The 11,083-nt window shown below is 41.3% G+C and overlaps 2 protein-coding genes across 2 annotated transcripts; both read right to left on the reverse strand.

The window, feature by feature from the left end:
• Positions 1-3,045: 3,045 nt before the first annotated feature.
• On the reverse strand, positions 3,046-5,218 carry LOC133729302 (uncharacterized). The gene is made up of 4 exons (XM_062156803.1): positions 5,100-5,218; positions 4,046-4,110; positions 3,868-3,946; positions 3,046-3,759 (listed from the first exon to the last, which is right to left on the reverse strand). The coding sequence occupies exons 1-4, from the start codon at positions 5,172-5,174 to the stop codon at positions 3,046-3,048; spliced, it is 933 nt and encodes a 310-aa protein (XP_062012787.1). The 5' UTR covers positions 5,175-5,218.
• A 3,813-nt stretch (positions 5,219-9,031) lies between these two features.
• Positions 9,032-10,601, reverse strand: LOC133745943 (uncharacterized). The gene is made up of 3 exons (XM_062174104.1): positions 10,455-10,601; positions 9,924-10,012; positions 9,032-9,827 (listed from the first exon to the last, which is right to left on the reverse strand). Exons 1-3 carry the CDS (start codon positions 10,551-10,553, stop codon positions 9,161-9,163), a joined length of 855 nt encoding a protein of 284 aa, XP_062030088.1. The 5' UTR covers positions 10,554-10,601; the 3' UTR covers positions 9,032-9,160.
• Positions 10,602-11,083: the final 482 nt, after the last annotated feature.

Raw genomic sequence — 11,083 nt, forward strand, 5'->3', positions numbered from 1 at the left:
GTAGGGTTCTGAGGACGAGGTGTCCGAAGTTCGACGGTTAAGGATAACCGGAGTGTTTGTGTGCTGAGGACGGGGATGTCCAAAGTGCGACGGTTTATTATTAACCGAAGTATATTGTGCTGAGGACGGGGATGTCCAAAGTGCGACGGTTTATTATTAACCGAAGTATGTCGTATTACTTGCACCTAGGCCAAGGTGACTGGTAGCGATGTAGTTAGAGCTCTAACGTATTGTTGGGATGGACCAAAGTGGTGATATATGGGGTTGGGTGATTGTAGGACCAGAGTGGTGACATTGTGGTTAGAGGATTTTGGAAATGTATTCTTTGAGGATTTCCGTGAGTTGGGTGATGTTCCTTGCAGATGTTGAGATTTTTGGTTGTTACTTGAGTTAAAAGTATTGTGTTATAATAAATCAACCGTTCATTCTTGTTTACTCATACGAGCTGTCAAAATCTTACCGGGTTTGGTGTTGTTGCAATCCCGGTACACTATTCAAATTGTGTAGCGGGTAATCCTGCAGGTCCGGAGAATCAGGGCGGTGATCGTGCGGTTTAGAGTATTTATTATAGTTTTACAGCAATTGTAATAGTGAGGCGAGTTAAGCTCATTTGAGCCTTACAATTTGATTTGGTGAGAGTGTGCTGTAATAAATAACTTGAGGATTTGGGTTATTGTAATTTTGAGAGGTGTGAAGTGTGGTTGTTTGTGAGAAAAAAATTCAGGACGTTATTTGTAATTGTTATTATTCATGTTTCGGACTTTGAGTTGATTATTCAAAATTCGGGGCGTGACAGCGTTACTCCGAATAATTATGGGTTTTAATTTCGGTGCTTTCTGGTTGTCAACATGAGGGTGGATTGCCTTTGAACGTGGTCTGGCGGTACTTGGACACGGTGTTGAAGAGGGTAAATTGGCTCGGTCTAATGTTGGTGGCAAGGTTGTATCGGTACTCTCGGGAAGAAGCTCGTCGTTTTGGACGTAAAATTTGGTTAGGGGTTGGGCTCATTTGACTCATGGATGTTGCTATTAGCGACGGACCCATAACTATGGATCTTTGTAGGAATGTGTGTCGTGGTGTAGTACCACAACCGGTCATTCCAATGCGTTGTAATCTTTTCGGTTATTAATGGATTTTATTTCTTCTAAAAAAAAAGATATTTGCTGGGTACATTTAGTAAGACCCTTTATATGGACCAACACTGAGGGGAGTACATACATTATTTTCAGACTTGCATGTGTAGTCTTCTTTTAGTGTGGTGTTTGGTTTCCTAGCATTCCAAACAAAAAACACTACAAAGGCAAATATTTTCCCATGTTGAAAGCAATATTTTCTCATTGCTAGCATTGCAAACACTGAGAGAAAAATAAAGAGATTTTTTTTGGGGGGTATATAATGAGAGAGATAGAAGAGGAGGGTCCTCTCTATCACTCAATGAGATTAAAGGAAAAAATATTACAAAGGAGGGGACAAAAAACTTAAACCTCCCAAACCAAAAATTCTAGCTAGTTAACGAAAACGAAATTGCAAAAAACCCAACCAATCATTCCTATAGCGCAAAACAATAAATGAAGATGGTGAATCCCACCACACTATTCTAGAAGTAGATGAATCATAATTTGTTTTTTTCTTTCTTTTTTTAAAAAGTGGATCAAATGATTTCACTCATACTCCCATTGTGACTCAAACACATGACTTTGTCATTAGGTAGTGGGTGCTCTAACCATTGAGTTATCATAATTTGTTAAAATATCTGTAACTCTTAGAAAGATTATTTTTTCATCGAAATAAGCCTACCAATTAATCTCAACAATAGAGAAACTTTTTTCCATCAAATCTACTCTTATTTCTAGCATACCAAACAAAACAGAAAACTGCAGTTAAGCCAATCAAGCATAATAGAGAGATTTTTTTTTTTTTTTTTTTTAGGGGAATGGAAGACTGATCCATTGATATAAAATCATATGACCTCACTCGGTCAAGCATGAAGGGTACAAACACCCCTCATATTACAATCATTGCTCAGGTAGTGCACTGACTGCACATAAAAATGACTACTAGCCTAGACTACTACACCTTGAACAATAAGAAGCTACAACACCAAAAAATCAGTACATCCGCCTAAGACCCTTATGGTGTACATCAATACTGATCAATGGGCACATTGTAACATCCTAAAGAACAAAGTATACAGGGCCAAGACCCACTGCACCCACCTGTAAGAGATGGAACATTATTAGACAAAAGAACTAACAACAAAAAAAGAAATTGGGCCCAAAACACAGCCCAGACCCAAAGGCACTCAAACCCTAGCCAAACTTCCAAGTTGCAGCAGCCACCACGCCTCCACCACGGTTACAAGACTCTAACCACCGCCACGAGTAGCCGTCGGCCACCATCCACTCCTCCATCATCGCCAGCACGCCGACAAAAGCACCTCCCCGCATGGTTCCGAAACACCCATCAGATATTCGATCTGAAGAAGCCCGTCGAAACCCCGCCTCACATTATCCTGCCAGCCGCCGCCGATCAAGGGATAGAACACCGGTACCAGCAGGCTGCTCCCTCTAGAATCTCTTAGCGATCAGAAAACGTAGGACCACCATAAGGCTTGCAAGCTCGTCAAGGTTCTATCGACGCCGCCGCAGCACAGGCTGAGATACGGCTATCAAAAAAAGATCCCCGCCCGGCTGCACTCACCACTCACCGACCAGGCAAAAGCCTGGCAAGGCTCGGGAGCCGCCGGACGAGAGCCTCCAAGCTTACCCAAAAACCCTAGCCGCCCTCTAACTTCGAGAGAGAGAGAGAGAGAGAGAGTTGTCTTGATAAGCATAATAGAGAGATTGTTTTCCCATATCATGGAAAAAGACAAAACAATTGCTTACATTTATGCGAATCTTTTAGAAATTGGTACTCTTAGAAAGTCACTAAAATCGAGATATAAAAGCCAAGATTATATGTAGAATGACCCAAAAAAGAAAAGAAAAAATAAACCATGATAAAATGTTGTCTGAGTAGCAATTTTTTCAATTTGCTGGTATCAGCCTATCGATCAAGTCTATCAGCACAATAATCAGTAATCACCACCACCACACGAGTAATCACCACCACCACACGAGTCATAGTGATTGTCAAAATTATCAAAGCCGCCACCATGCGTGTTAGAGCCACCGCCAAAAGCTTCAGGATCATTTTTAGAAGCCTCGCCTTCATGGTATTCCCCATCATTGAGACAACCAGCGGGATCATGGTCACCAACAGAGTCATCATCAGAATCAGGGCCCCGGTACATGTGCTCCCCAATCTTTGAGACAGCTTTTCAAGCTTCGCATTAATCTCTTCAGCATTACCCCCTTCCGTTGCCTTCTGCAAATCTATAATTGCAGCCTCAACTTCTCTAGCCAAGTCACTTGGAATCTTGTCTCTGTGCTCCTCTAAGATCTTGTTCATAATGGGGATGTCTGAGCCAGACTGATCCCAAGAAGCTTCACCTCCAAAGTACCCGCCACCCTGCTCATCATCACTAAACTGATCCCCATGTGATCCCGATACAACAGAGTCATTTCGACATGCCAAGTTCTCGTCCATCTTGGATTTTGGTTCCCTAAAAACACTCTTCCCTCTACTTGCTTTTCTCAAATCTAAAACCTCATCCTCAATTCTTTTAACAATCTCGCCGGGAATCTTGGTTTTGTACCTCTTTATCATCCGAATGTTCCATATGACCATCTCCGCATGTTTTCTGATTTCAAACCCCAGCTGATAATATCACAATTTATTAGTTAGACGTACATAAACTATATCATAAACAATGAATGTGGTCATTTGAATGATCAACAAGAATATTATAAACATCAAGATCTTAACCTTTTTCTCCATCTCAGCCACAGATGAGCTGGTGGTGACCGAGTCAATCCCCTTCACATCATTCCAAACAGGTATGCAACTGTTTAGAGCAGAAGATCGATGGTATTGAAAACAAGCCAAAACCGAAACCAATTAATAGAGACTAGCTAGGAAAGTCCAAATTCCAAATTATATTTACCTAAAAGGTCTTGCCAAGCTTACCCAGTGGTGACCCTGAAGCGAGGACTTGACAGTGCTATTCAACTGCAAGATGAAGGATAATAATAATAATAATAATAATAATAATAAACCAAACATATAAACTAATCAACCCTAAATGAGCAACATGGAAGGGCCCAGGTTTCCCCTAATGCATTTAGAGCTTAATAAACCATGTGTATATATATTTGTCAGAAAGCATGTTATATGTAAAAAAGGATCAACCCTATACCTAGCTCATCAGAAAACTGATACCATTAGAGTGAAGAAATGCATAATCTATAGGAATAAAAGCATGAAAGGAATCAAATTTCATAACTAGGTATGTTCAATCCAATAAAACCGTATCGGGACATTAAATTAGTTATTAAAAGTCACGAGCTAGAAAAACACAGATAGAAGAAGCTGCTTCATACAACTGTTTGATTCATATTGAAGTGTCATATAAACTTCAAAGTTTAAATCAATGTCTACTATCCATGTTTTTATTACATGAGTAGAACCGCATCGATGCAATATCGTCTATCATCTTGAGCCTCTACAACTTCAAAGAGAAACTAGTCTCAGTTACAACCCCTTTCAACAAACTTGTCAGGTTAAAGGTCCAAAGTCTAAACTCTAAACATCATACGGAATTGCTAAGAAACACTTCGGGTCCAAATTTGTCAAGTTAGCTATGCAATAACTTATTGGGTTTATATATATCTTATTCCTCAATAAGATATATAAAGCATCAAACTTTTTAAGTATCAGTCATGTAACAGTCATAAAGAAAACCCAATCTCCACCAAATTTCAGAGCTCATAGCAATCGCCAACCCAATAAAAAAATAAAAAATAAAAAATAGGGGTATTTAGAAGAATTTTTTTTTATTAAATTGGGGTATTTAGAAAGGCACATGAAATCATTAACTTACCCATTTCTACAACCGAATAATTCTATAAGCGTATGAAACAGAGAAATAATCAAGAGTCAGAGCTAGCATATGAAGATGAAAATTAAAGTAGGGAAATGGAAAGGAATGTGAGGCATACAGAGCGGTAGGCAGAGAGGGAGGCGGTTGCAACATCACGACAGCATAGTGAACGGAGCAATGCTGCGGTGGCCATGAATTTTGGGTGCTTAATTACAACTCAGACGGGGGGAGAGAGAGAGAGTCACAGACAAAATTTGAGAGGCGATGTGAGGGTTTTAGAATGCAGGGTTTAAGAGAGGAGAATTTAGAAGCTTTTTTCTTGAGCAACAAGCCGCAGTCCCAAAGCCCAAGCTGCTTGTTGTCAAAGAAAACATTTGCTTGAGAAAGTCAATTTATGTGTCACAAAAAAAAAAGGTAAATTTTATTTGTATTAGATATGGACTCTTTTATTTGAAAATTCTAGAATATGCACATAACTTTTTTTGTTTAGTCGGCTAAAAATTATTCATATAAAGTGATATTAGGGATAATTTGACCCACCCGAACTGGCACATTAGAGCAACAGTTGAAAATTCATCTACTAGCTCAACAAATAGCATGGACTATGGAAGAGATGGAGAAACCAAGAAAGAGAGAGTCTAAAAAAATAATTTTGAGAATGAGGCGTCTCCGAGTTTCTCGGAGTGTCCTTGGTTTTCGAAACCTAGGTTTCGAATTGGCGGCGGCGATCTTCCCTCAGGCAAGGCGATCTTTCCTCAGGCAAGGCGGTGATCGTGGAGCGGTAAGATGCGGCGGCGCGGGGCGGAGTCTCGACGTTGATCGTGCGTTGCGGCGCGAGGTTTCTGGGTTGGAGTCCTCGCTAACCGTGTTTTTTGCGGGGTTCGATCCGGTCTTCGAGCGTCGTGCAGCGTCGACGGAGGTGATTGTCAGCTCTGATCGCGGTAGTAGACGAGGCCGGTGGCTGGGAGGTGTAGATTGGTGCTTCGATCTGGGAGTCGCCATTCTGAGACATCGATCGAGGTTGTTCTTTGAGGGCGGCAGTTTTGAGGCGGCGGCTCACGACGATCTCCAGCCGGCTGTGTTCACCCAGACGTCGGTGGACAATTGGATGATGTGGGTAGGAAGGCCGCCGGAATTGATGGCAGTGGTGGAGGCGGAGTGGCAGAAGAGGGTCTTGGCTCCTGCTAGGTTGGACTGGAACGTTTCTTCCTTGTGGGCTTGGGTTTGGGCCTGGGTCTCTGGGCCTGGGCTCAACTTCAGGCTGATGGGGCAGAAGACTTTGGCCTTTATGAAAAAAGCCTCCAAGAAGGAGAAAGTGAAGAGGGTATCTGCTGGTATGAGCTCCAACTCGAAAGGGAAGGAGCTTGTTATTTACTAATTTATTTCTGTTGGGTATGAGCCTATGTGAGCGGGGACAAGCTTCTATGAGTCTTCTATGACGTTTCTAGTTTCTAGTTTGTACCACAATTGCGTGATTGGCAAGTTAGGGCTAGTTGAATGATTTCCTTTCCGTAGGAGGCGAGGTTTGTTCTATTCTTGTATAGGCTCGCTTAAATGTGAGCGTCCCAGTGATTCTTAAGAGTTTGCTTTGGTTTAGATAGGTAGTTCGGATTTTCTTGTCGGATGGCTTATGTAAACTTTGTAGACTTTAGCCTTTGGCTGTTGATCTAATGCAATCAACTTCTATTTCAAAAAAAAAAAAAAAAAAAAGAGAGAGTCTGAGTGAGATAAATTGATAATGGAAAAAATGAGTGGCAACACATAATTTTGTGAAAGTTGAAGGATAAAAAGGAGAAATTGATCGGAATTAGTTAATCGGGTGACACTCTCCCCTTTTTTTTTAGCATAGCGATGGGGAATATTTTCCCTTTTTGTTCTTTTGGGTCAATGAATTTTTTTGTTTGACCTCATATTGAAATAAGGATTAGATGACAATTTTTAGATATAGTGGACAATGGGTTGTCGATCAAGCAAAATATTTTGTAGAATGTCTTTTGTTCCATAGTAATTCTACTCAAAATGTTGAAAATAACATACGTATATTATCACATAACACAACTTCAAGCAAAAGAAGAAACGAAAGATGAACTTCTCAATGTCAGATGACTTCTTGACTTTTAAGCATGGTTCTTGCCAAATGTACTATATGTTTCTTTAATTGAATGGTTTAGGGCGATTCTAGTACTTACAGATACAAATTAAGCAAATATATTTTATATGGACTAATAATAAGGGGAGTAAATTGTTCTCAGACTTGTGTAGACTTCTTTTAGTGTAGTGTTTGGTCTCCTAGCATATTTTTTTTTGTTTTGAGAAAGAGATAGATATTTCATTCAATCAACCAGAAATCATACATTGGGGGGACATAAGTCAATACCCCAAGAAAACCGCGGTTACAGATACCATCAGGCCAATGGACCCAAACTCTAACCACAAAACACCCCTTTCCAAGGCTACATTGAGCATGTAATCCCGAAAGTTTTAGTAATACCTCGTAGTCAACCGCAAAGAAGACGTCGTCCTCTTCAACACCGCGTCCAAAAAGTACCAGACCACGTGTAAATGATCGCTCGTCGGCAAATCGACAACAAAAGTACACTAGAAATGAACCAAATCTTCCTCGGGAAAGACACCATAACAATGGCACAACTACGAATCCAAGACAACCAAACCCTCGCTCATTTGAGGAGGGACTTATTAGACCTAACCAAAAACTAAAACCTAAAAACCTAATAAAGAAAAGTAAAAGACTGCTGCAAACCGTTTTCGAACTTGTCCGTCAGAATCGACTCCGGCTTTTCGGAAACCTCCACAAAAGGTCCGAAACTTGCAAGGTTGGTTCCGACGACCACCTCTGCCCGAATCTGTCCCAACAGCGAACCAAACCTCGCAGCTCCATCATTATCGTTTCAGTCCACCACCAAACGCCAGACAACATTATGGTCGACTGCAAGTTATGGAACCCAGATTGACTCTGTTGTTCTCCTCCAGCGTTGAGCCCTTTTGCATCTGCAGCAAAGCCCCGATCCACCATCGCAACCATCTGAGAGAGAGGAAAAACATTCCACTGCAGCCCCAACATCCGACAACCACCCACCGCAAACCGATCACAAACCCGTTCGGCCGCACCCACCGAGCGTCGACGAGGCTGGAAGCCACCGTCAGTGAGAGGGCGCCGCCGGACAGGCAACACCGCCACTTTTGTTTTTCCCAAACCCTAACTCTCCCCTTTTTTCGTGGAGCTAGTGGTCTCCTAGCATTCCAAACAAAAAACACTACAAAAGCAACATTTTGCCTGCCGCAGGTCAAAAGCAATATATTCTCATTGCTAGTTTCCAAGCACTGAGAGAAAAATAAAGAGGTAGTTTTTTCCTTTGGTTGCATCTTCGCCAAGAGTGCATTCACCAATTCTAGAACCTCCGTCTGTGGGATGTTTGGCAGGTATTGTAGCTGTACCTACTGTTATGGTTTTTCAAGCCCTCGTAGATGAGTCTAAGGCTAATAGCGAGGAAGAGAACACATAGATACAATCTAGTGATGATGTGTAAAGTGGAGCAGATGTTATCATTGAAGACGATACTATTTCCAAAACTCCTTCCCCTAAGGAGTTACCTACAGATAAGGCTCAGTCTTCCAAAGAATTTGATGTTTATAAAGCTAAGTTCTGTTGGGGTGATTTGAAAAATGAAGAACCTATTGGTCATCATATATATACTCAGGCTGAGATGAGTTCTCTGTATTCCTGGTTTGATGAGGGTGAAGCAACTCTAGAAGATGAAAATCTTCTCAAGTCTCTCCCAAAATCTCAAAATAAAAAATTGAAGTCCAAAAGAGACTCACGAGACTCTTACCCTACCCGCAATCGGACGCCCATTGTGTGTCTTAATCTTTGATTCAATCGGCTTTACTTAACCTTGATTATGTTTTGGTTGTTTTTTTGTTTGGTTTTTCCTTCTATGAGTTAACTATATAAGAGGTAACAATTCATGAACTGTATTGCTAATTATTTAATTACTACGAAAATGTAGTTTTATTTCAGTTACGGCCAAGACCAAAATTCCAAAGACTAAGTAAGTTCAAGAACAATCACTAAAATATAACTTAATAACACGCATTCTTATTTTCTCAACATGCATGACAGCATGTTGGGTTGGTCATTTCCTACCATATGTATGCAATTTAAGAGTCAGAGCCATCCACACCTTCAGAACAACCATAAGAACTGCTGGAGCGAGAACCTTCAGTCTTAACTGTGGGAGCTTGAGACGCCTTAAGTAGTGCTATAGCCAGAGCCAAAGACACCATAAGAATTGCTCCAGCCATAATCTTCAAAAGAACTGCTCGAGGTGCTGGAGCCAGAACCGGCATAAGAACTGCTAGAGCCAGAGCCGCCATTAGAGCTGCTGCTGGAGCCAGAACCATTAAAATTTGTGCCAAAATTGCCCCTAGTGGAGCCAGAGTCCCCACCATTGAACCAAGAATCAGCAGTATTGGAGTAAGTAGTGCATTAATAACTATTAGAGGCAGAGTGATAAGGTCTGCACAAAGTCGTTGAATAGATACTAACAGTAGACAGAATAGCAAGTTTAATTCAGGAGTAGGCAGACTAAACCGACCATGGTGTTTAATATAACAGTCAAGACCAAATATCTTAGATTTCTCTCCAAAATCAGTAGAGCCGTTACCAAGGGCTTCAGTTCCACTGTCCAAAGAGATAGAACCACCGCCAATATTGCCAGTGGTATGAGAGCTGCCATGGCCACGTATGAATATAGTTGTTTTGAACCACGGCCTAGAGGGTTCATTCCCCTGGATTGCCGAGCCTCCACCCTCAACCTCTGTAACCCTGTTTAGAGCAGATTAAACGAAGATAGCTAGTGTCAAAAAAACCTAAAACAGAACCCAAAAGAAATTAAGAAGCTGCGGCTATATTTATAGTTACCTGAAAGGTTTAAACCAGCTTGCCAATTTTGGGGACCTTTTTCCTTGTTCTTGGTCTGATGCCAATTTTGAGGACCTTTCACTACCATACTAGAATACGCAAGATGCACAGAACTATAACCATATTAGCTTCTGTTCAAGATATGCACAGAGGTAGAATACTAGAATAACCAAGAAACTATACCCTATATATCTATAATTATCTACATATATATACATATATAGAGATATCCATGTTAATTGCATTTTTGGTTCAGTTGAATATAGCCATATATTAAAACTGATAGCATTGCGTATGCTTTATAAAACCAAGAACAGATCGAAGGTAACAATTAATGAGAAATTGACGATAAAACAAGAGTATACAAAAGGTGACAATATATGAGAAAATTCAATCTGTAGCAAAAAGTAAAAGAATTTGCAGACAGCCATGAAAGTTCAAATATCTAAGACAATTCCCATCCTAAAAGCAGATGAAATATATATGATTGAATTGAGGGTAGAGGAAGAAGAGGGTGCATGTGAGACGTACAGATCGGTAGGCAGAGAGGGAGACCAATGCTGCAGCCCCCATGGCTGTTGTGACAGGACGACGTCGTACAGCTCGGAGGAGAAATGCTGCGGTGCCCATGGCTGCCTATAATGTAGGAGTTAGAGGTTCAGTGTGAGTGTGAGACGACGTTTTAGAAGAGGTGTTTCAGGGTGGAAGCTTTTTTTTCTTCTTTTTTTTGCTTGCCAAAAAAGGAGCTTTCGTAAGCAGCAAGCCCGCCCTCAAAACCTGCTTGATTACCATCTCCAATTTAAAGATAGTAAACAGAATTTTTATTCCCACTAACCAAATTTAAAGAGAAATGACAACTTTGCCATTCACTTAATTAAAAAACTACATGATGCCACTCTGTCTTTTCTCCTCTCTCTCCACGCTGCCAACAACCCTTCTCTCTCTCCCCTCCCCAATCTCCACCTTCGGTTTCTCTATCTGCAATTGCCGCGCCGGAGATGTACTCCAAGCTCGAAGACGAAGAAGCTCCGATCGAAGCTCCAGCCACTCCGACGTTCGATTGATCGGCGATCCCGAGCCTCCTTAGCCTCGCCGTCGTCGCTGTTATCGTTACGGCACTCGCCGTCGAGTAGTTGCCCAGCGCCACCATGATCGACGTT

Source organism: Rosa rugosa, chromosome 1 (assembly GCF_958449725.1).
Source record: "Rosa rugosa chromosome 1, drRosRugo1.1, whole genome shotgun sequence".
NCBI lineage: Eukaryota > Viridiplantae > Streptophyta > Magnoliopsida > Rosales > Rosaceae > Rosa > Rosa rugosa.

Coding starts and splice junctions, on each gene's coding strand:
- LOC133745943 (XM_062174104.1), bottom strand. CDS start 10,553: ATGGGCACCGCAGCATTTCTCCTCCGAGCTGTACGACGTCGTCCTGTC. Junction 10,013..10,454: donor CCCTCTCTGCCTACCGATCT/GTACGTCTCACA, acceptor TGCGTATTCTAG/TATGGTAGTGAAAGGTCCTC. Junction 9,828..9,923: donor AGCTGGTTTAAACCTTTCAG/GTAACTATAAAT, acceptor TGCTCTAAACAG/GGTTACAGAGGTTGAGGGTG.
- LOC133729302 (XM_062156803.1), bottom strand. CDS start 5,174: ATGGCCACCGCAGCATTGCTCCGTTCACTATGCTGTCGTGATGTTGCA. Junction 3,947..4,045: donor AGCTTGGCAAGACCTTTTAG/GTAAATATAATT, acceptor TGCTCTAAACAG/TTGCATACCTGTTTGGAATG. Junction 3,760..3,867: donor TGGCTGAGATGGAGAAAAAG/GTTAAGATCTTG, acceptor TGATATTATCAG/CTGGGGTTTGAAATCAGAAA.